This window comes from Eretmochelys imbricata, chromosome 14 (assembly GCF_965152235.1).
Source record: "Eretmochelys imbricata isolate rEreImb1 chromosome 14, rEreImb1.hap1, whole genome shotgun sequence".
In the NCBI taxonomy this organism is placed as follows: Eukaryota; Metazoa; Chordata; order Testudines; family Cheloniidae; genus Eretmochelys; species Eretmochelys imbricata.
Genome location: NC_135585.1, coordinates 1,805,631 through 1,830,882, shown reverse-complemented (window position 1 = coordinate 1,830,882; position 25,252 = coordinate 1,805,631). Strand labels below are relative to the sequence as shown.

General features: G+C 50.3%; 1 protein-coding gene across 1 annotated transcript in view; it reads right to left on the bottom strand.

Moving 5' to 3' along the window:
* Positions 1 to 3,351, bottom strand: part of ENPP7 (ectonucleotide pyrophosphatase/phosphodiesterase 7) — a 51,606-nt gene extending 48,255 nt beyond the window's left edge. The window contains exons 1-2 of the mRNA XM_077833994.1: positions 3,328 to 3,351; positions 1,045 to 1,114 (exon numbers count right to left, since the gene is read on the bottom strand). Coding sequence (XP_077690120.1) covers positions 1,045 to 1,114; positions 3,328 to 3,351 — 94 coding nt within the window. The remainder of the gene's footprint in view (positions 1 to 1,044; positions 1,115 to 3,327) is intronic.
* Positions 3,352 to 25,252: the final 21,901 nt, after the last annotated feature.

Sequence of the window (25,252 nt, the reverse complement as noted above, 5' to 3'; positions counted from 1 at the left end):
TACCAAGTGTCCAGTCCTTTGGGTTCCTGTTTCTGTTTCCATTGATATGGGCTGGTCCCAGTCAGCCCTTAGCTGTCTGGGGCAATATGAATGGGTGGTTATGTGACAAAACATCTCACATTTCCTGGTCTCTACAATCAGTGCATAGCAGTACAAAGTACAGAGGGAAACTGAGGCATGCACTGGCATCACTAAAATATGAAAATTCCCAGATTCATCACAACTCCATCTACCAGCTACATCTGGTCTTTCAGATGGTAAGAGTTGGGGGACTGTTTGTTTTTCCCCCATTTTGACCCAACCAGCTAGCCAAAAATTCAGTGTCTAGTAGCTTGCTCCAGTTAGGAGGAGAAACTGATGATGGAGTCAGGTATTTCTTTGATGCAATGTTCTTTGTTTATGAAGACTGGACAAAGTCCTGTTTCCCTGAACACAAGAGGAACCAGACAGGAGGCAGTGAACTTGTTCACAGTTCCAAGCCTCTTGTTGCTGGCACCCCGCCAAAGCCTTTCTCGAGGTTTCTTCCAAGGCCACACACCGTTCCAGGCTGCACCTGCAGCTTCTCCATTCCTGCCTGCTTGGCTTCCTGGCCTCTTCTGGTTTTCTGTCTCGCACACCCCTAGCCAGGGAGACACAACCAGTCCCACCAATCTAGGCTCTAGCCCTTGCATTTGAAAGCCCTTGGCCCACATGCTTCAGCATCCACTCAAGCTTTTTCTTGTGTCTGGGCTGGAGGCTGCTGATGTTGTTTCAATCATTTATGTACTTTTCTCCGGAATGCAGGCCAGCCACTGCACCCAACCCCTAACGCCGAGGCTCTGCCCTCCCCGCAGCACTGTTTGTACAGCACCCAGCACAATGGGCCTGGCCCATCTGAGCGCGTTCGGCAGAGCTGCAATTTCAGAGCTAAGTACTGCTGCTAGCAAGGTTCTGTGTGCCGTGAAGTCAGGCTCCGAGAGAAGGGGCAGCAGGCTCCTGGCCAGCTACAGGCTTTGTTCAGGTTTGTATACACACCACACTGGGAATTATAGAGCGGCCACCCACCTTTCATAGTGAAACTTGCAGCCCCATTCTGGTTATCGGCCTTATTCCTGACCCCCTCCAAAGCCTGCCCCTAAAAGGGGGTGGGGGAGAAAGACCATTAACAAGAACAGAAGGTGTCGGTGGAGCCGCTGCCAGGGCCTGCCTGAGAGGGTGACCAAGAAACAGCAGCAGATGGCGGGCAGGGAATGCCCATGAGGATTTCACTCACTGCCTGGCACACACTAGGGGAATGTGTCAGCAGCAGCCCACGGCACCCATACCTCCCTCACAAGGGAAATGACATAAGACCAGCCCTATAGTTTTCTGGGGACCTGAGCCCCTTTGCTCTACCACCCCCCATTGGGCATGGCAGCAGCGTTGCAGGAGGGGTTCCCAGCGGGCAGATGCGAGTGAGCGCACCAGGCTGCGGCTGCTATGGAGGAGTGTTCTGCCATAAGCACTTTAATAACCTTCACTTCCAGCTTTCCTGAGGCATAAGTAACACAGGTAAATAGGATTAGTGCACAAAAGGGAACGACAGGATAATAAACGTCCCCGTAATGGTGATGCCCTACTAAATGACACGAACTAGGGACAGTCAGCCTCCCGGCTTTTGCAGAGTCAGCAGAGAGGTTAGATACTCACCCAGTAACCACCCTAGGAAGGCATCGTTCATACAGCCTGCCCAGGGTGAGCTAGGCTTGGAATCCAGCATGTAGGAAAGCTACTTCTGCCCTTTAGCATATGGGGGATCATTCCAGGCCCCTGAGCTTGCATTTCTTGTCAATACAAAGGCAAGGGGAGACTTGGACTAGGGTTCTGCCTGGTGGTAGAAAAGGTGACAAGTAGGTGAATTAGTTTTAACGAGCCCTACAGTAACACACCAGAGTGTTTGGCTCAGCTCTCGTGACCAGCCCTAGGTTCATGCACCAGGGCATGAGCTTGTGTTGGCAGAAAACCTAAGGAAGCAGGTTTCCATTCAAAGTTCCCAAAGTGATGTTACTCGCTAGAACGGAGGGAGAAGGGTGTGCAGCAGCCGAGCAGTGTCTGGTTACCTTCAGTGAGTGTCTGCCAGCTTTACCTGCCATCCCGGAGGGAGAAATCCACACAAGCTTGGCTCAGGTGATTTTCTTTCTGAAGAGCAGTGTGTCTGCCCAAGAGTTGCCGGACCCATGCCACTGTATCCCCAACAGCACGCTCAGTCTTCGCAGCATTTGGGGCCCTGGAACAGCGCATGTGTCTCCAGCCCCCGGGTCAGACCCACGGTCTCCCAGCTCCAGCACTGAGGCAGAGCACTCTGGGAGCAGTAGGGAACAGGGGTGGCAGAACTGCAGGGATGGGGGGCTAGGGCCCCCACAATTGACATATTGGATGGCACTGGGGGGGGATGTGTGTTTCCACACACCCCCCCAATACCTGGGGGAGGTAAAAGAGGGACCTGACTATGTTTCTACCACCCCCGCACATGCCAGGAGAGGGCAGAGGTGGGAGCAGGGGCTGGAGCGGCTGCTACATCACAAAGATCAGGCCAAGGGGTGGGGAGCAGGCCAGAGGAGCTCTCCTTTTCCCACCTCCTTTCACTCAGCCGGCTTGAGTGGCCACCCAAAGTGGGGCTAGCATGCAGGGGCTGCACAGGGGTGTCTCAGTGTATGCCCCCAGCAGGCTGGGGGAGGGGGCCACTCATGTGATTCCCCAGCCCCACCCAGTCCTGCCCTCCAGCCACGGCAGGGCTGGTCAAAAGCACCAGGTCCAGGGAAGTGGCAGGAGCTTGTGTGCCAGCTTCTGGGATAGGGCACCACCATCTGGGCAGGGCACCAGCTGCCAGGGGTGTGGAGCATGGGGCACTGGGCACCAGCCACTGAGAAACTGCCAGCAAAACAGCAATTGGAACTGTTGGGGTGCCCCTCCCCAGCCGGCAGCTAGTCACAGGAGCTCCCCCGCCTCTCTCCCCACCTCACCATTCATATTGGGCTCCCCCCAGCGGGATGATTTGCCCATGGTGTGGGACAGCAGCCAGAGCCCTATGGGAGTGAAGCCAACGGTAAAGTCTGTGTCCCCCTGCTGGGGAGGTTCAGGCTGCAGGAACCCTCTCCTCCCAGGCAGTCAAATATTGCCTCCCGTCTGTGCACTCCGAGATATTCCCATTGTATTTGATGTGTGTGTGCACACTAAACTCCCCCCAGATGACTTCATTATGGAGGCAGAGACTAATTCTTCTGCAAGTATAGAAAGGTTCTTTAGTTGAATTAACAAGGTGAAATCTGATGGAACAGTGAATAAACTCATCTTCCCTGCATCACTCACCTGAGACTCCATCAGACTCACCATGATTAGAAAAACTCACATTGAGGGCATCATTTATAATGGATCAAAATAATCAGAACCGTTTGGCCCAGAGGGAGGTGGAAATGGAATTTAGATCTGCCTCTAATCTTTCATTATTTGCCTTCACCCTCCCCTAACTTGGCAGCCCCAGTATTTTGCTTTGCCTCCTCCAGGTGACTAATCGTTAGACTAATTAGTGGCTAATCAATGTTTAATTAAAACGTTGCTGTTAATTACAGGAAGTGCTACTGTAATTTGGATATAAAATATTATTTAAGTGCATGTTTAAAGGACAGTTTCTATCTTGGAGATAAAGGAGTTTTAGCTGAATATGTTCCTTGCCTTGGGCCTGAGGGGAGGGGCATTAATTGGTCAGTGTCCTTTCACTAGTGAGAGTGGCCCTATTAGGTGAGAAACTGGGACCTTTTCCTTCATTCTGACAGTGAGGTCTGTCTCGTCTCCTCAGTCTGTTTTCTGCAAGAGAGTGATTGCGTTTCATTCTTGCCCTCTCGCACCTCCAGCTCGTGCAATCCCAGGGTCTCCAGCCATGGCTCAACCAACGCGTCTCAGGCCTGAGCTGCAGCACACCTGTCATTCAGACTTGGGCGGTCAAGTCACTTCATCCCAATTTGGGGTACCCCCAGTATTCCCCCAATGTTATTGTTTGGTGCCTGCTCTTCAGTCTGGGATTGTATCTCAGGAAGGAGAGGGGTGTGGTGGGATGGTCGCTTTCACAAAGGACCCTGGCAGTTGGGATTAGAAAGGGAAAATTAGGAAGAAAGTGTCTAGGTAACTTGGGCAGTCAGCAGTGTAAGATGCTGGGAAGGTCCCTCCAGATTCTGACCCAAGACGTGGAACAACCGAAGCAGGAAATCTCCTCTACCCAGTGATCCCAGCCCAGAGCCTGCAGGGACAGGGCTTTGGGAGCACCCTGCCTGAAAGGATGTGCTCAGTACGACTGTTCATTCTTTCTCTTCACATGGAGTTTTAGTCAGGTCATGGGAGGTTCTCTGAAATCTGAGGCCAGCAAGTCGGGCTTTCCTCCAGAGCGTGAGGGTCGCTCTGCACCGTCCATTCTGCATGAAAGCCAAGAGGGTTTCAGTATATAACCTATAGTAACACAATTGTTAACTATCCCATCAATGGTGGATTTGTAGGTCACGCAGCTGTGCAGCTCCCTCCAGGTATCTGCTCATTCTGACCATTGCTGGGGTCCTGCTTTCACTCTGCTTAATTCTGTGGCTGCTTCACACCCTACCCCGCTCCCATCCTAGTGTTATTTTGAGTTCAGGGTAAGTGGGCAGGGGCGTGATCGCTTTGCTCCCTTTGGGGCTCCAGAAGACAGGGCTGGGACACGTCAGTATCAGACGTTCTGATGTGATGGTGATGGGCGTGAGTGCAGAACCCTCCAAGAAAGAGAAAATACCCAATCGGTGCACTAACAATTCACTAAAACCTGCTAAGCGAGTCCCTCCCCCTGACCTTTCACCCGCTTCCTTCTCTCTCATGTTTGTGAACGTTAAGGGGTTGCCATTTTTGGCAACACCTGACTCCTCTAGCCCTGGGGCAGTAGAGTTTGGGGGGGTTCCCCTAGTACTATTTGCCCCAGTTCCCTAGACGTTTCCTTGTTCACCGAAAAAGCCAAGTCTCTCGGCTCTGTCCTGGGAATGACACCTGAGGGTGAGCCTCTTTCCCAAAACACAGGGTTCATGTGACTTTGCCTTTCATGTCCCAGAGCTGGTGGGAGGCGTGTGATGCTCATGGCTGCGAGAAATGGGCTGCTGGAAGTTTGACAGGAGTCTGCACGGTGACTGGGGGGGGAAAGAATCTCACCATGGGAGTAGTTCGTCGGGAGGGAGTAGAAATCACAGGGCATGCTAATGACTAAGGGGATTAAGGATTCAATTGTGCAAGGTGCTGAGCACTTGCTGTCTCACATGCTTAGAATGAAGCACATTCGTAAGTGCTACTGGACTGGAGCCAGCATGCTCCACAACTTGCGGGATCAGGCCCTAAGATGTTACTCACCTTAACCCCTGGAGGCCTAGAGGTTACACTGCAAACGGATCAGATTTGACCTGTAACTGACTTTGCAGTGGACATTTACCGGCACCACAAAGCTGTTACAATTAGCCTTGGGCAAACCCAGAACCCAAGGCAGGATCAAGGTATACCTGATCAGCTGTGTGCAGAGAGCCCAGCACTGGAATAATAGCAGGAGCTGCAGGGCAAAATCGAGGTGTATGTGAAGATGTATGTGTGCAGTGGCCAGGACTGGTGAATTGGAGAAACTGTGGTGGAGAGACCAGGCATGGAACAGGTCAGGACTGAGGTACCCTAGCAGAGAGGGGTGTCCGGGGGAAGCTAGGAAAGCCCTTGCCCACACTACGTCTGGCTTCAGGCAGTGCTCATTCTCTTTGTTTTATGAACACTCAAGTCTCCGTTTGTTTACAAACCCAGCAGAATGTAGCCCACATTGCCGTCAGCACAAGGTTTCATCTGTCACTTTCCTAAGAGCACGAAGTGTTTTCAACCCCTCTGCTCCTCCATAAAGTGGGCACAAACTGGTAGCTTGGAAAGCGGGGTGACACCACACCCAGGGGGGATTTGCATAGCAGAGCATGCTTCTGCTGCCAGAAGAGCCCCTTTGCCCTAGGGACTGTGTTGCTGAGAAAGTGGTGATCAGCCACTTTGCAAGTACATGGGAGTCACAGTTTGCTAATTACTTGATTTACATTCTTTCTGCTCTTTATGTTCCATATTCCATTTTCCTTGCCATTTTATTGCTATTTTAGTTCCTTTAAAGTGCACCACAGTATAATAATGTCTAGTGCTCTAGAGACTGCACAGGACACCCTGTGTATCCACTTGGGAATGAACGTACAATGTTTGTGGATGAAATGGTAAGAAAGTGCCATGTTATAATCATCTGGATAGAGTGCTAGAGCATTTTTTTGCTGAAGCAGATGAGCCCAGAAATTAAAGAGCAGCTGACACATTGTGGCCAGCTCTGAAAGTGCGCGGTTTAGGGAGAGCTCAGATTCCTGCCTATATTTTCTGTATTTCTCTTGCCTCTGCCTTCGTTCAGGTTTTGTGAATGCAGGATCTTTTGTTTTTTACAAGCTCACCAGCAGCTGCTGATTTCCTATCTAAGCCCCTCATCCTTTGTTTTGTGACATCACACTTGGTTGTTGTTGAGTTTGTTGTTGGGATGTCACAAGCGATGAAGGGAGAGTTATGAAGACCTTTGGATGGAAGTGCTGCAGAGGCCCATCTCTCCCTTCAGTGTTCACTGACGCTGTGCTTGTCTCTCTGATATTACAGTAAACATGAACCAGATGGGTCGTGCAATAATTGGACCCAACCATCCTCTCTCTCCTGGTCACATGGCTAAGAGCCCACAGAATTCTCATCCTGCTGCTGACCAAGTTCATTATTCACCTGAAGCAGGAATCATTTATGCATAAAGCAAGAGGCTGAAAATGGCTCCAAGCAGCACATGGTACAAATGTGGGTTCCATTAAGCCATTGCCAGGTGTACAACATCCTCCTCAGCCCAGATCTCACACTGACAGGGACTTTGTCTTCCACCCCACCCTCCGCGTCCTTCTGGAGAAATATGGAAAAGATCAGGAACCTTGTCTGGTTGTTCCCATGAAGTCTGAAACATGTGCCCCCCACCGCCACTCTGTCTAGCCCCTGCATCCATTCAGGCTGCTGCCAACCCAGTATAGCCACCCCTTGTCTCTAGTGGAGCTGCCCTTTCCATCTGGCTTAGACATTACTCTTTGGCCATTATCTTCACCTTCAGCAGGCCTATTGTAAGTGGGTGGCCTGCCCCTTTAAGAGCCAGAGGCCTGGGACCAGCCAGCCCTGGACAATTATCAGACCCAGCTAGGAAGGGAGTAAGCAATTATTAAAGCCAGCAAGTGACCCTGGTGAAGGGAACTGCAGGGAGAAGCTCCAGAAAGGGACAGGTCCTGCAGTGGTCCCAGCAGGAGGGAGACTCCAGGTTGTGAACCATGGCTGCTGTGACGGGGTAGAAAGCCCCAGATACAAGGTTTGCTTTACTTTTGTGAGTTTGTCACTTGGACAACAAATGGAGCCCAGAACGAAGGGCTAAAGCTTAATTTGGTGCAGCTGATCATTCCCCAGGCTCATGAGGAAGCCAGCATTTGGTACTGTCCTGATCACACCAAGCAATGCAGTGCCCTGTTCAGCCTTTGGAGCACTCTTCCTTTCCTACATGCATGCGGAGAAGGTGCTCTCTTTAAGATGTCTTTCTGTTGCATAACAGGAATGTATCCTGCTGGTCACAAAGGAATGGCTCTTCCTAGGCAGAGGAGATGGTAACATGCTAGAGGACAAAAAGAAAAGGAGTACTTATCCCAAATGGCCCTCACCTGCTGTCTGTATTTGAAAACAAACTCCAAAGCCCAAGGATTTCTTCCCACTGTGCTACTGTGTGGAACCTGCTTAAAGAAGGCCTGTTTCAGGAATGGACTAACCGAAGCATAGGACCCATGTGACTTGGACTTTCTCTTGCTACTGCTTAGCTTCCATGTCAAGTCTATCCAGAGAGTGGGAAGGGAGGTCTCGGCTTTCTTCTTCTCTTTCTCTTTTATCCCTTGCTAACAGGCAGCTGCTAATCTAAGTCCTTCTCTCCAGGCCATAGGTTTGCCCCCATTACCTGTAAGTGAAACACTACTTGGTCTGCATCCCCACTGAGCAGTTTTGTGATGTATTCAAACTCCAGAAGCCTGGCGAACAGGGCTCTAGAGTTGCCTCTGAAATTGGGCTTCTGATAAGACTGGGGTATCTTTTTTTTTTTTTGTTTGCTTGATGCCATCAAATTAGTTTTCAGCAGTTCTTGCTCTCCTTCCCTGCTAGTTAGAGAGGGACCTTGACAATAGACCAGGGTTTCACCACATTAGACAGTGACAGGGTGGGGAACAGGAACTATGTTTAGAAATAATTACTTTGTCTTTTGCAGAGGTATTACTGCTTCCTCGCTGGCAGCTACAGGAATTAGCTGAAGGTATTGGTGACATAAGTAGCAGTAATTTTGCTTCTGTATTCATCATTGTCCTCATGTAGGAGAGACAAAGAGACAGTATCAGGGCAAAAGGGGGAGAGAGAAGCAGGTAGCCATAAAGGCAAAAAGCCCAAGATCACCATTGTAAGATCTGTGCTTTTTGCAGGTTTTCTCTTGGGGTAGTTTGCAGCTCCTGAGGCTATGGGAGCGTTCCCAGATATGCAGTATACTGCGTATGCTTCTGTTCTGTGCATGGTCAGTGCACATGCCTGCAGTGTTATAGGGTGGACGCTCTATGCCGGGGGTTCTCAAACTGGGGGTCGTGACCCCTCGGGGGGTCATGAGCTGTCAGCCTCCACCCCAAACCCCACTTTGCCTCCAGCATTCCTAATAGCGCTAAATGTAAAAAAGTGTTTTTAATGTATGGGGGGGTTGTACTCAGAGGCTAACTGTGTGAAAGGGGTCAGCAGTACAAAAGTTTGAGACCATGGCTCCATGCGCATGTAATATTGTGCTGGGCTCAAGGGACTTGGAGTCAGGGAATGTGGGTTCTGTCCCTAGCTTTCCCACAGACGGTGCGATCTGGGCAAGTCACTCCACTGTGTCATGCTTCAGTTTTCCCACCTATAAAATGGGGATGATAATATGTCTTGTCTCCTAGGGGAGACTGTGAGGCAAAGCACCTGGAGGCCCCCAGATGAAATGTGCTGTCCGTGCAAGGTGGCATAGATTCATAAGGCCAGAAGCGTAACACAGGCCATTGGGTTCCGCGCAGTAATTCATGTATCATTAGACTAGTTCAGGGGTGGGCAAACTGCGGGCCGGATCCGGCCCCTCAGGGCTTTGAATCCAGGCCGTGGGATTGCCACCCCCGTGGCACTGCGGGCCCCGTGCCACTCCCAGAAGTGGCCGACACCACGTCCCTGCAGCCTCTGGCAGGGGAGCAGAGGGCTCCGTGCGTGGCCCTTGCCTGTGGGTACCTCCCCCAAAGCTCCGTTGGGCTAGCGTGTATCTTTCAGAAAGTTCGCTACGTTATCGCGGATCGGCTCTATAGTCGGGGTGGAAGTTCTCCTGGTCAGCATCCGGGTGGGCAGGAGAGTGACTTTGTTTTTAACAGCACAAGCGAAGAACCAGAAAAAAACCCCATCTTGTCGCCTTCCCAGTCCTGCAGACTCCAAATGCAGCCTGAACCTGCAGCTGGGGGTTTTCTGCCACTAACGCCCTCACCAGTAATACAGGCCCTGTACGGACCAGTCAGCTGATGGTTCTGCCAACGGTGCACGAAGCAGGAGAGAATCCACCTGGCTGTGTCAGGGCTGCAAAGAGAGTTAACCCACCTGGGAGGCCCCCAGGGAGCATGGAATAATGACTTTTTCTATAGTAAATGTTATCACCTTACTGCACTTCTGAGAGAGGCTGCAAGACAGGTCACGGCAGATGCCTTATAGCACCAGAAACTGCTCTGTGTTTCTGCAGAGAGGAGCTGAAGTGGGTATTTTGCGCTAAAATGGTGAACAGTAAATTGCTCCTGCAAGTCAGTGGCAGCGTGAGGAGCTCAGAGCATTCCAGGTGGTCTCTGGGGGCGTAGGTGTGCTGTTCAGTGCTTTCAGCCCACGCAGCTCCTAGTGACTGGCAGTGGAAGCAGCTCTTGGCCTTGGGAGAAGGTGGCAAGAAATGCAAGTAACTCGTGGGTGGGGGTAGGGAGGCAAGGTGACTGAACTCAGGGTGAAGAGGTAAAAGCTGAGGATCCCCATCTAGGCTGCCTCATAAAACCCATTAGTTACTGAGGCAGAAGTGCCCTGAAGTTTGTCCTTGTGGCGTGTAGGTTCAAGCTGGGAGGTGCCGCCTGGCAGAGCATGGTGGTATTTTGGCTGTACTGTCGAGGTTGGGGAATAACCAATATTTAGGGGAGCAATCTAGGAAATCGCTAAAATTCAACAGCAAATATCAAGTGATACAAAGGCTGCCGAATGATGTTGAGAAGCACAATCTGTCCTGTGCACAGAATTGGAACGTGCTGCTAATGAAAGGCGCACAAGGATTCAAATGAACGATGACATCGGGATGGGGATATATTGTTCAGCTGTATCAAAAGGATTATTATAAATGAGATGAGAGGTGACAACCTCATTGCACAGGCCATGAGGCTGGCCCCAGTTCTGGACACCTTAGCCCCGTGAGGCTGCTGGAGAAGATCCAGAGAAGAGCGACAAAATCAGTCCCAGGGATAGGGTAGAGGGTCTCTGCTAGGATGACTAAGTGAAGACCTGAAATCCTATGGCATTTGGAGAAGAGGTGGCTGTGGGACATCTAATTGTTGTGCAAATGGTACCTAGATCTGGGTAACTAGCAGCAACAGGGACACTCCTGGAAATTCAGTACCCAATGAGCAGACTAAATGTATGTAAGGGCTTTTGTTGTCTGAGGTTTGGTATTCTTTAATCCCAGAATCCACTTCTGATTCAATGCAAAAAAAGTGGACAATTGAACTGAACATCACCTGTATCTAGGGTCAGATGCTTTAATTATATAAGGCCAGATTGGGAACCTCTTAGCTGCACTGGTGAGTATTTACTCTTCTGAGTAATCCCATTGACCATAATGATTATACTAATGTGAATAGGTGCTCTCCAATGGGAGTAAGGGGGTCACAATCTGGTTCACAGTGATTCTCGAGCAATGCTCAGTGTGAAAGTAGTGATCTGAATTAGGACTGGGAAGGAATTTTTCCCTAGGAGAATTGGCAGAGACCATAAGAACTGCTCCCCTTCTAGATCATTAAGCTGGGATGATCCATTAGGAGTAGCTGGGGCATCCCACACAGTCAATCCCAGGTGCTTGCAAGAAGCTTGGTGGCATTGGAGCTCTGCCTTTCCCTGTTCTCCTCTGTATCTTTCTGTGATTCTGACAGCACTGGTCCTTTCAGACAGCAACCCTGCTTCCTGGCCCTCAGCAAGAGGTCTAGATATGAAATGTAAATCCAGCTGTTAGGAAGGAACAGATCTGTGATGAAACAAGGCCATTCATGCTTTCAGATATTAAATTCCATACAGAATATTAAATAATTTCCTCTTCAGTGATCCCAGTAAATTTAATTAGCTCTTGTTCCCCCAATAGAGTTGTCTCTCCATTCCTGAAAGACTGCATTCAGAATGAAGGGGCCCTCAGCTCATCAGCTAAGTGCAGTCTTCCTGCAATGTGTACAGAGGGATTGCCACCTTCACTGCTCATCTCCATCCCACCACCATCTCCAGCCCAGGCCATTAGCTGCTGGGAATCACCGGATTCTGAAACAGGAGAGATTTATGCTTCCAAACTCTTGTTTTTTGGAGGTGACAGTTTATACCACGCCCACTGCCTACTAGGAAACTCTCCCAGAACAGGCAGCGGATTCTGCATGGAGGCCACAGGACAGTACCAGCCAGAGACCAAACCCAAGATGAGGGAGGAGTTTGCTTTCTGTGTTTGAGAGCAACGACTTGAGGAATCCAGGGCATGCTGGGGGTGGGAGGGGCTGTGTGGATGTTGGACTCATTTATTCCAGGCTGGGGACGGTGGCTAACTTTCTGAATCCAGGACCACTGGGGAATTGCAATGAGGATGGAGAGGCCCCTGGTCTCTGAGGCTGGAGTGAATAGGAATCTTGGGTAGGATATTTGGCCCTCTGGAGTACAGGACTGCTAGAGGTGCTGCTGGTGGACTTGACAAGTCCAGTGATTTGCGGAGCCTGAAGAATCCTGAAGCAGCCATGTGGATCCCCTTAACAAAGTGCTTCATATTTGTTACACACACAAATAAATTCCAGAGAGGAGCACAACTGTGGAACTGCTGTCAAAGTGGCATGCTGTTCCCAGCCCCACGCTTAAATTAGTTAATTAAACAGAGATGGAAATTAGAACTGTATGTGCTACAATGTAACCTCTCTTGTCTGTTCCCAGCCCCTTCTAGTCAATAGGAATACAGCAGACACCTGGTCCTCCAGTTTGCCCAGGTTGTGTGCAATAGTTTGACACATGTAGCCCTTTTGCTGCTGGATTATGCTTTATGCAAAGTGCACACCGAATAGGCAGGGCCCTCCTAAATTCACAGCCCATTTGGGTAAAAATCATGGTCATAGAATTTTTAAAATGGTAAATGTCCTGATTTCAGCTATTGGAACCTGAAATGTCAGGATGTCGTAATTGTCGGGGTCCTGACCCAGGAAGGAGTTGTGGGGGGTTCGCAAGGTTATTGTAGGGGGGTTGCGGTACGGCCACCCTCACTTCTGCGCTGCTGCTGGGGGCGGCGTTGCCTCAGAGCTGGGCAGGTGGAGCGCAGCAGCTGCTGGCCGGGAGCCCAGCTCTGACGGCAGAGCCCCCGCCAGCAGCAGCAGCACTGCAGAAGTAAGGGTGGCCTGGTCTGGTGCTGTCTGCAGAGCTGGGCCCTCAGGCGGCAGCCGCCACGCTCCGTCCGCCCCGCTCTGAAGGCTGCAGCGCAGAAGTAAGGGTGGCAATACCATGACCCTCCTAAAATAATCTTGTGACCCCCCCCCGCCAACTCCCTTTTGGGTCAGGACCCCCAATTGCAGAAATGCTGGTTGCCCCATGAAGTCTGTGTAGTGTAGGCTTAAAGCACACAAGAGACCAGATTTCAGGGCCCATGATGCGTTTTTCATGGCCATGAATTTGGTAGGGCCCTGCTAATGTGACACATGGAAGAGGTGGTGATGAAGGCTTTCAAAACCAGAGTCCCTGAAGGGTGGGGATAACAGCTGGGCTTCCAACAATAGAAGATGTGCTCACCAGCAGTGGTTCCCGCTGCATGCCCTCCTAGCTGGCCAATAGTACCCCCAGCCCAACCAAACAGTGGCTATGTCTACCTGCTTGCCCCTGTCATCTGAAACAAACTCCTGCGGAGTAATGGTCTCTGCATCCTAGACTGTGTCTGGTAGCTGCCTTGAGCCCACTTTGAGCATCCCTGCCACGTTGGAATCCTGCACTCGTTGCAGAGGGAGCAACAGAACACTGGTGGTGTGAAACTGGGTAAAAGACCTCTCCCTATGTTGGCTTTGCAGCAGTCTTTAGACACAGTTCCCTACAGGGTTTGGCTGGCAAACCCCATTAAAGGCATGTTTTATAACGGGTGTTGGGTAGGAGCTTAGCTCAAGCCACGGCTTGGTTCCATCCACCTGAGTCAGCCCAGAGTGTGTTGGAAGCCAGGTTAGCTGAAGCCCTGCTGTGAGGACAGTGTCAGTGAGGCCAAAGAAACCACTCAGACTCAGGGAAAGCATACAGGGCGTGCGCACGCTCTCTCTCTCTCTCTCCCCCCTGCCACCTCTACCCTAGCCCATCCCCATGGTAGGGATTAAACCACAGCTTTCAGTAGATAGAACTGCTTGCTCACGCTCTCTCTCTTTAAGTTTTAGAACTTCAATGCAAAGGAGAAAAAAATTCCTTTCCTGATGGAAAAGGCGAATAGAGGGTTATAAATGTGTCGCTGGCATGGTTCATTAGCTGCAATGACACACTGAGAGCTATGAACGGTATGATACCAGCAAATCAATTTAAAATTTAATCTGAAAGAGAATGAGGGGAGGTTGGATCATGCAACGTGTTACTAAACATTTCTTATCAGAATAAATAGAGCAAATTCACAGCTTTCCTTACACAACACGTATTCTGCTGGGTTGCTGTGCAAAACAAAAAATTAAATAAATAAAAAGCTACCTGATTTACCAATGATTAATTTGCATAATTAGTCCTGTGTTGAACACACTTTGCTTTGAATGTTTGTGTGGTTGTGTTTGCAGGATCTCTGGAATTCTCACCCTCCTTGTTTACTGGTTTTTAATAATTCTGCAAGAATGTCGCATTAATGGTGCCTGCATTCAGCTGTGTCCGAATGGGAGATTTGAAGGGACTTTGTCAAGGTTGAGAGGTTTAGAGTCTGATAGCAGTAAAATCCATGTTGTTCTGTAGATGGGTGCAGTTTTGTTATCAAAACAAATACTTTTTTCACTTAAAGTCAGTGCCAGTCATTCAGTATTCATGAGCAACCATACAATAACAAAAAGCACACTAAGGCTTGGGCTTCAAATCTAGGTCTCCTGCAAGGCAGTGGAGAGCACTGATTTCTGGGCCCTTAGACCACCCTTCAGACTCTTCCCAGTGTGAAAACATCAAATCAGGGTCCCCTGCATGGTAAATCTGGATGTCTCCTTGCCCACACTTTAGGACTTGTTTGGGAAAGTTCATGAGTAGTGGACAATCAAGGGTAAATCTTTTGCCTTTAACATGCTCTCAGAGGGCTTCATCTGAGAACATTGCTGATGGTGATGTCTATAGTTAAGGATGACTAACACTTTCTATTATAAGACCCTGTTTTCAGTTGCTTAAAACTTTGGTAAACTTTGGTTAATTATTCAGACTGAAATTTTCCATGCTGGGTGTCTGCCTCAGGCTGGCTATTTTTGGAAAGTTGCAACTAAAATGGTTCTGCCATTTCCAAGAACAAGGCTAATGAAAAATGTATTTTTTTTTCTTAGAACTGTTTCCTTGAGAAGCTTTCGTGTCTCCTTGTTTTGGGACAGGTACCTGAAATTTGGCAGGTTTCAGAGTAGCAGCCGTGTTAGTCTGTATCTGCAGAAAGAAAAGGAGGACTTGTGGCACCTTAGAGACTAACAAATTTATTTGAGCATAAGGTTTCGTGAGCTACAGCTCACTTCATCGGATGCATGCAGTGGAAAATACAGTGGGGAGATACAGGAGGGAGATTTTTTTTATACACAGAGAACATGAAACAACGGGTGTTACTGTACACACTGTAAGGAGAGTGATCAGGTAAGGTGAGCTATTACCAGCAGGAGAGAGAGAGAGGGGGAAAAAAACAAAAAACACCTTTTGTAGTGATAATCAAGATGGCTATTTCCAGCAGTTGACAAGAACGTGTGAGGAACAGTGGGGGGGGAGGGGGAGGGGATAAACATGGGGAAATAGTTTTACTTTGTGTAATGACCCATCAACTCCCAGTCTCTATTCAAGCCTAATTTAATGGCGTCCAGTTTGCAAATTAATTCCAATTCAGCAGTCTCTCTTTGGAGTCTGTTTTTTGAAGTGTGTGGGTTTTTTTTTTTGTGTGAAGAATTGCGACTTTTAGGTCTGTAATCAAGTGACCAGAGAGATTGAAGTGTTCTCCAACTGGTTTTTGAATGTTATAATTCTTGGCGTCTGATTTGTGTTCCCATGTTTATTCCCCCCTCCCACACTGTTCCTCACACGTTCTTGTCAACTGCTGGAAATAGCCCACCTTGATTATCACTACAAAAGGTTGTTCCTCCTTGGGGGCACCAGGCATCTGAGATGAGAGCAGGCACCAGGCAGTGTGGAGAAAGGAGAAACAGTCCGAGTTGAGGGCTGTGGCAGGTGAAAGGAGGCAAGAGGCAGACAGGAACCTGGATTTGGAGGGATGGGACTGGGGGGACAATGAATGTACACCATAAGTACATGATGGGGGGACTCTATCTTGGGAAGTGTAACTGAAAAAATGTGGGGGTCCTGATGGATAATCAGCTAAACATGAGCCCTCCATGTGACACTGTGGCCAAAAGAGCTAATGCAGCAGAATCTCGAGTAGGAGTAGAGAAGACACTTTACCTCTGTATTGGGCACTGGTGTGACTGCTGCTGATACTGTGTCCAGTTCTGGTGCCCACAATTCAAGAAGGATGTGGCTAAATTGCAGGGAGTTCAGAGAAGAACCACGAGAATGATGAAAGGATTAGAAAACATGCCTTATACCAGTGGTTCTCAACCCGCATCCCATGGGCTGCTTGCGGCCCAATCAGCACAAGGCTGCGGTTCATGTGGCATCCTCAGGGCCATACAGGTGGTACGTATATAGGGTGGATATGGCCCACATAACACAGAGAGAGCTGAAAATACAGCCCACAATCAGTGGTGCAAGTGGAATTCATTTTTTACTGGTACGGCGGGGCACGTGACCTCCTCATGTACCCCTCCACGTGACTCCTCCCCGACTTGCCCCCAGCCCCCACACTCTCCCTGTCCCCTCCCCATGATTCACCCCCCTTACCTGGGGAGGAGAGGGCTCTGTCCTCCTCCTGCTGCACCGGAGACTTCAGAACTGGAGCGGCGAAAGGAGCAGAACGTGGGTCCGCTGGGTGGCCCTACGCCCACAGCTCCTCCAGCACGGCTGTACCATGGCAGCTGGTTAGGGTGGATTCTCCATCGACAATTTTTAAATCAAGATTGTATGTTTCCTAAAAGGTCTTTTCTAGGGATTATTCTGGGGAAGTTCTAGGGCCTGTGCTAGACAGGAGGTCAGACTAGATGAGCCCAATGGTCCCTTCTAGCCCTTAAAATGTATGAATCTATGAGACGGGATGTGGGGGACAGAGGCAGAAAGGTTTATAACCACTTGAGCACGTGTCTCTGGAATCTGCAATTGAACTCAGGATTCTTCAGACACAACGTTCCTTTGCTGTCAGCAAAAAGCTATTAAACCCACTGGCAAAGTGTCTGTCTCTTCCCCTCCAGTGGCTGGTCCACATACAGCTATCAGTTACTCCATTAGTTAGAGTGCTAGAGGTCTGTGGTGTGGACCTAAAGGTCCCAACCCTGCTGGTGACCTATGTAGCAGATCAATATGGTTCCATGTGATGGAATTTTTTTTTCCATTTTCTTTTTTTAAAAAAATAGTATTTTTAATATAATTTTCTATATTAAAAGAATGTTTTCCTAACGTTTGAGTGCATTTAATACAGAAATGCCAGAATTAAGGTTGCCCATGCCCATATGTGATTATTTTGCCCCCTCCATCCCAGAAGTTTTGAGAACACACACTTTGTGCACTTGACGTTCCTTCACTTGGACTGAAGCATGCTGAACAGCAGCAAAATATCCACCAAATTTTGCATTGTATCAAAAATGCAAATGCATTTAATGTTTTAATACGTGTAGCAGCCATTGTGGGCAGCTCTGGTAGCTTGGTCTCTCTCTCTTTCCCTCTAATGGGTATCAGATTGTGCTAGTGATCTTGGCATTGTTTTAGTAATTGACTGATGCAATGCAGTGTTCACTGATTTAATAAGTTTGTTAGTATAATAGAGGTTCAGGATTTTGTTGTTAATGTGCAGCGACAATTACATTTTAGATTTGCTCATTATGTTGCATAACTTAACGACATAATCCATCATAAATTATACTTTAAAAAGCATTATTTCAAAGCACATTAGTATGACTCTGCTTTTGCCTCTCCAGTGCTTTGCAGGCTGGACTTACTCAAGACAAGGGATGGCTTGTTTGATGGTGTTCCTACAAACCCAAAGCTGAATGTGTCTAGGACCTCTCCCACCCCGTCCAAGGATCCTTGCCCCTGACACATCATGCCACGTTGTCCATGTTGGCAGAGGACTCTGAGGGCACAGGGAGTGTTCCTTTGGATATTATTATGGTGAGATGCTTCTAGTGCTGGTACAGAGAAGAGGCCCCGCACTGTCTGAAACACTTATGAAATGGACCGGACTAACATCTAGTGCAGATATGACTGGGTGCAGCTCTTGTTGAAGTCAAAGGGAAGTTGCATCAACTTATGTCAGAGCTAAATTTGGCTTCTAATGTTGGTATACATTCACTTTTCAGCCAAAAGGACCCTTTCTTTGCATATCATTTGGCACGCTACCTCCTGACATAGGAAACTTTCTCTGTCTGAAAGATCGGGCTAAGACAGGGAGAGGGGTGAGTTGGTCCCTGAATGTAGAACTATAAGCCCCAGGAACTTCGGAGGTCTAGTCCAACTGTGGACACTTTTGCTTTTGGCAGGTCACTTCACCTCTCTGTGCCTTGGTTTTCCCATCTGTACACTGTGGATAGTTACCTCCCACGGTAAAGATTCAGGACTGGACTGTGTTGTAAGGCACTGTCCTGTGTTGCGTACAATGCATATCTGGCTGCCATGCCCCAGCAGGAACTCCAGGAGGAAACATCTCTATGATGATTATTCATTTATATTCCAGTAGTTCCCACAATGTGCAAGGTGCTTTCCAAGTACAGTTCACAGTCCTAAATCAGGTTTCAGAGTAACAGCCGTGTTAGTCTGTATTCGCAAAAAGAAAAGGAGGACTTGTGGCACCTTAGAGACTAACAAATTTATTTGAGCATAAGCTTTCGTGAGCTACAGCTCACTTCATTGGATGCAACTAAATCAACAAGCAGCATATGATGGATGAATTAATTTAAAAATAGGAACAAATAGTCCCAGAAACTGTATCCTGCAGCTCTGTTCACAGGGGTCTAGATGAGGATAAATCTAATGCACAAACTTGGGTCCTGATTCTGCATGAGCTCTGAAGGTGCAGGGGTCTGCCTGTGCAGAGCACCTTGCTCAATGGGGGAGTTAGTCTTCCCTGTATGTGCAGTGCTCCCACTCACAGTAGCTAAATGGGTGAACACATGCACAGCTAGGGAAGATGAGGCAATTTACTACAGCATCTGCACAGGGGGAAGAGCCCTTGATGGATTTTGGAGCCATGGTTGTTTATTACCCTTTGATTTCTGCACCCCCCACTTGCTAAGAGGAATTCCTTTCCAAAGTAAGCATATCACTCTTTTATGTTTGTTTTAAATAATGTAAAACCTATAAAAACCCCTCCTGGGATTGGAGGGGGGACCCTCTAAAGTGACAGACAGGCTGTGACACAAACTAAGAAAAACAAATGTTTTTCCAGATGCTGGTCTGTATCACAATTTTAATGTTGCATAAAGCATGTTTTAGTTAGTTCATGTTTTTCTAGCTGCTTCCCCTTATCCAGCTGTCTCGCTCTCTGCTAATCTCTTCCTCTCTTTTCTCTCCCACTTCTAGTTCCCCTGGCTTGTGCTCCTTGAAATCCACAGATATTTTTAAAAATTTCCTCTGCATCTGTAATTCTCCTTCTCTGAAGCCCAGATGTGCATGTCCTGCAGGACACAAGCCCCGGTTCCATGGCACCAGCTCAGCACAGGCCTCTTTCCCACATTTAAGCAGGGGTTGCCTAGCAATCCCACACCATATCGCTGCAGCAGCTGCTAGCTTCTTCAGCTCCTGCACATGCACCGTCTGATTGGTAAGGTTTCTTCTGCGGGGTGGATATTATTTTGCAATCACATGCATAGATTTCAGTGGGGACCCACCCCGCAGGCTACTACAAGCTGAGCCATTTTCAGACCCTTCCCCAGGCTCCCAGCTTTCTCAGTTCTCCACGCCTGCTGCCTAAAGCAGCTTCAGTCCGAGGGAGCAGAGGGAGAACAAGCCATGTGGGACAGACCAAGAATTCATGTTGGCTGAGCTCTTCCATCATTTAGCTGCATTTGTGAGAAGTGTCATAAGAATGAACAAATCTTCTGCTTCCTTTCTTCACTCAGGAGGGAAATGTTGCTATCACCCAGCACTGACTCCAGGATGTACATTAAATATACATGTTGCTTGTGTAAAATGTGCATTGGGGAGGTGTAAGGTGTGTATTATAGTCCACAGGAGTGTGTTTAGTAGCACTGTGTGTTAGATGTAACCCCATCACCTTCAATGAAGAAACACGAGGAACAAATCTGGCTCTCAATTAAAAATCAGTGCTGGGATTGTGTGTTTGTGCCTAGAATCTTCTTCTCAAGAAAACTGAGGTACTGTGTCCCCTCTCTTGTTGTATGGTCTTTGGGCTCAAGCTGGTTATTGTGGTCTGGTGTCCTATAGCTTAGGGACATCCAGTTGAGAACACCTTAGCCTCTAGTTCCTATACCTGGAGCTTGATGAGCATAGCACAGCATGGCATCTCTGACAAGCATAACTCTCCCCCTGGGTTATGGATGGGATCTCTGAGGAAATCAGTCCACGAAGAGCAACAGCAAGATCTCAGATTGGAGCAGTGTGAGGAATGAAATGGGATAGGCGGAGAAGGCAGAGACTGCTGTCCTGTCTGTCAGAAACATTCAAATCATTGCCTTGGTTCTGGGAAAGTCCTTTTCTTACTATTCTTGTAGTGCCAGAGTGCCTAGGAGCCCTTGGCATGGGCAGGGACCCATTATACCAGGTGCTGCAGAGCACAGCCAGTCCCTGCCCCACACAGGTTACAATCGGAGCAGAAGACAAGAGACAGATGGTGACAGGCGGGACTACAAGGAGTACATCTTAGTCAGCACGATAGGAAATGGTCTTTTCCTGCTTCCTTCTTCGGGGGGGGGGATGGCCCACACGTGCAGCCACAGGCCAGGGCGACCCCTGCCCAGGAGAAAGGAGGCCCAAGGCTCTGGGCTGCAAGCGCCCGCGCTCCCCGGCCGGCTGCCCGCGGCTGGGGCGCTGGGGGGAGGAAGCCCCCGGCAGCCCCGAAGTTCAGGGCGTGTCAGAGCCCGAGCCGCCTGCCCCCCAGCTCAGCCCGGAGCCCTGCCGGGAAGGAGCCCGTGGGCGGGGAGCGGGGCCGGCGGGGTGCGCGGTAAGCGGGGGACCGGGGAAAGAGGGGTGCGCGGTAAGCGGGGAGCGGCGCCGCGGGGGGGGCCCGGGGCAGGGGGGCGCGGCGCGGCGCCGGGGGGGGGGCCCGGGGCAGGGGGGCGCGGCGAGGCGCCGGGGGGGGGCCCGGGGCAGGGGGGGCGCGGCGAGGCGCCGGGGGGGTCTCTCTCTCTCCCCCCCTCCCCCGGCCCAGGCGGGGTCCGAGGCTCCGGGCGCCGCCGGCTCCGCTCCCTGCCCGCGCCGGGGCCGGGGGCGGGAGCAGGTGCCGCGGCACGTGTGGCCTGCGCCGCCCCCTGCGCTGCGCTGCGCTCCCCTCCCCGGCGGCCGGGGGCGGGCGGCTCGGGCGCAGCCGCGTGCGCCGGGACCCAGCGCAGCCGGGTGGGCGCAGAGCAGCGCGGAGCCGCCGCCGCCTCCCTCGCCAGGCACCGACCCGCCGCCGCCGCCCGGTGCTGCCCGGGAGATGCCGCTCGGCACCCGGGGCTCGGCTGCGCTCCGGCCCCCGCCGCAGGGACCCGTGAGCAGGTGAGTGACCCGGGCCGGGGGCTCTTGGGGCGCCGCCGCCGCCGCGCTCGGGGCAGGGAGCAGCGGGGCCTGGGGGGCAGGGCGTGGGGAGGGGGTGCCGGGATGGGGATAGGGCATTGGGGGGCCTGGGAGCCGGGCATAGGGATAGGAGGGGGTGCCGGGATGGGGGCAGGGTATGGGGGTGCCGGACGTGGGGGTGAGAGGGAGTGGTGGGTGGGGGACAGGGTATGGGAGCAGGAGGGGGTGCCGGGATGGGGGCAGGGTGTGGGGGTGAGAGGGAGTGGTGGGTGGGGGACAGGGTATGGGAGCAGGAGGGGGTGCCGGGATGGGGGCAGGGTGTGGGGGTGAGAGGGAGTGGCGGGTGGGGGACAGGGTATGGGAGCAGGAGGGGGTGCCGGGATGGGGGTGCCAGACATGGGGGTGAGAGGGGGTGGCGGGTGGGGGACAGGGTATGGGAGTAGGAGGGGGTGCCGGGATGGGGGCAGGGTATGGGGGTGCCGGACGTGGGGGTGAGAGGGGGTGGCGGGTGGGGGACAGGGTATGGGAGTAGGAGGGGGTGCCCGGATGGGGCAGGGTATGGGGGTGCCGGACGTGGGGGTGAGAGGGGATGCTGGGTGGGGGACAGGGTATGGGAGTAGGAGGGGGTGCCCGGATGGGGGCAGGGTATGAGGGTGCTGGACATGGGGGTGAGAGGGGGTGGTGGGTGGGGGACAGGGTATGGGAGCAGGAGGGGATGCCGGGATGGTGCTAGACAGGGTGGGAGGGAGTGGCAGCGGGGGTCATTGGAGGGGATGCTGGGCAGGGCATGGGGATGGGGGGGATGCCAGTCACCCTCAGATGAGTGGGAGCAGACTGTGAAGACAGGCGCTGGAAATGGTTCACTGGAGACACTGCGGGGGGAGGCACAGAGATACTCAGGCTCTCCCCCCACTCTGCTGTGCCCCCTAATAATAGTGTACATAGGTGGGTGGTGACCGGGATGCTGAGGTGGGATATAGGGTGCAAGTTTTGCTTCCTCTGCCTTGTTACTGTACCTCTGTTTGCGTCTGGGTACCCTGCCTGCTTGTTAGCTAGGGGGCAGGAGAAGAAGGGTCAGCCTGTCCAGCTCCAGAGGTGAATGATGGATGCCTTGGGCAAGTGGAGAGCATGAAGTCTCTTCCCAGGGGTGATGCCTGGCATGCAGTTGTAAATCACAGGGGTGGGGAGAGAGGTGCCAGGTGTGAATTGCTCTGAAAGTGCTGGGGATGCATGTGGAGTTAAGGTACCAGTGGTGTCCTGTCCACGAGTTTCTGAAATGTGTTCAGGTGAAATACCTGTTAAAAATCCTGCTCCAGGAAACTGTCAGGCCTACCCTGGGCAGTGGAGTTCAGGTGGGACTGGGTCAGAGTAGCTGCAGTGGGGCATAGGGGATTCTGCTTCCTAAGCTGATGAGTGGCTGAACTTTCTGTTCCTAAAGGCTCACTAAGGAAGCTTTTTGTAGGATGGAAGTTACTGTGTTCAATGGATCCCCTCCTCCCTTCCCCTCTTTTTTCGTTGACATTGGGAGGTTACAGGCTGTAATAGGGGAGTGCAGTGCAAAGCCCTTTTTATTGTTTCTTCTGCAGCCTTCACAGAGAAGTTGGGTTGCTGTGCAGAATAACAATAGAGAGCAACGCTCCCGCGGTGGCCCTGAAATACTATCCCAGGGTGTACTGCTTCGGAGCCGGGTTGTGCCTCTAGCACCAGACCCCCACGGTTATCACACACTTTATTGCACCTCTGCAGGAAGCACACAATGAGTGTTTCCCTTGGAAATCATCCTAAAGGCAGTCTGGAGCAAAGTAGCTTCAGGGGAAATAGGTGATAACTTTAGCAAGCCCAGCTGCAGAGCCAAAGACTAGCTGTGGTGGAAGATTACTGTACTGTGTGAATTTGTATCTTGTCTTTTTCTTTCTTTCTTTCCTTCCCAGATTTGATATGTAGTGTTTGCTGTCTTCCTGGTTTGTAAGATGTAATATCTCTGCATGGGTGGGATGGAGGAGAACGGGTTGAAGAAGATGGTTTAAAAATCTCCTAGTTGGAGAAGCCCTGGGTAGCTGAACCAGAAGAGTGCGTGCTAGTTAAACCTACCATGAACTGTAGTCTAGCAGCTCATGAGAGAGGAGCTTTGGGTTGGCGCCAGAAGTAGACGATGTCACAAATAAATCTCATAAAAATCTATAGCACTCTTGAGGATAATTCCCAATTATTTCTTCAAGCAGTGGAGTTGCTGTTGAGAAGTTCTACCAGGGGCAGGGAGTGATGATACTAGGTGGGCTTTTTCCTAAGTCCCTGTCAATTAATTCATTTAATATACCTATTAATAATTGTTTTTTAAAGTTCAAAGATGCAGCATTTTATTTGTTCACAAAAAAATCCCAGAAGAACTCCTCATTAAGTTTACATTATGGATTCTTAATGGATGTCTTAATTAGGCACTGTTGTTAACAGGAATATTACATTAATTAAAATCAGACCCTCCAGGTCAATGTAAATTATAAAGAAAAAGTTGCATGAAGTGCAGACTGATTAAAGAGGAGGGAAAAGTGGGTGGGGAGGGTACCTGAGAACCCCGACCCCCTTCTGACCTGCGTACCTCTGATAACTGGGTGAAGCGGGTAAGGCAGAATACTACGGTTTGGAATAGAAATGTACAGTTTCTACAGTTTGCATGGGGGTGCAAATAAATCCAAGCTTGTGCAGCTTCCTTGGTTTTTCTTTTTTGCTGGAAGCATGCTCCTGTCTGTCGGAATTTCGTTCTAAGCAAGGCTTGGCATGCTGCAGCGTTAATCTGAAACATTGCTTTTGGGAAAAAGAGAGTGCCTTTTTATTCACCTGCTTGATATATGCTGCAGATGTAAAAATATGGTGCACGTATTTAACCGCTTGTATGACTGTGGGTCGATATTTACAGTACCAAAATAGAGAATGTTTCATCCAAAGCTTTTAATGTAGGCATTTGATGTGAAGAAATGTGCTTTAAGTGGTGAAGTGCATTAGAAAGAAGAGAACCCCTCCTGTTCCCTGTGGTGCTCTGTGCTGATGATGGAAGATGCTTGCCAAACCATGAGGCAGCTGGGAGCTGAGGGTGCGTAAAATAATGCAGCTGTTCCAGTGGAAGGGAAAGGGGTGAAGTGCCCCTCACTCCAGCCCCTACCATGTTGGGGCACCCAGGGTTTGCTAGCGTAGCACAACTCCTGCCTTGGGAAGAGCAGAAGAGACTTCATTAGTGTGTGTGGGGTGGGGGCAGGGATTTCTCTGCTTCTCGCTCCAGTAAGCATGACATTACTGACATTGACTGTTTTGAGTTGCTTTTGATAAAGGTTTGGAACGCACTTACTGCCTCTGTGAAAACCTGGCCTTGGGCAGGAGTGATTTCCTGCTGCTTCGTTTTGTCTCCCCCTCATTGATATGGTTGTGGTCTCTGGCTGGGGAATGCGGGATAAAAGGCTCTCGGGGTGGGGGTCAGAAGAGCCAGCGAGTACTTGTAGGTGGCTACATATTTTGGGAAGCTCCTAACACTTAAGGAATGTCCTGTTCTTTCTCTTTGCGCTCTGTATATTCGGGATGGCATTTCCTCAGATGCCCCGGGGCTTGCGATTTATTTTACATCACATTGAAGGTGTATTATCATTTGTATTACAATTGTTCCCAGAGGTCCCAGTCAGTCCTGAGGTCTCAGGAGGCCTGCTGTTCAAACACCGATTAAGACAGTCCCTTCCCCAAAGAGCTTCCTGGTTTTCGGATGAAATGGTTGAGACATGATTAAACCACACAAAGCAAAAAATGGAGGCTATTGTTGTGTAGAATAGAAATACAGATAATGCCTGAGGTTCATGATTTTTGTAGGGTTAGGAGT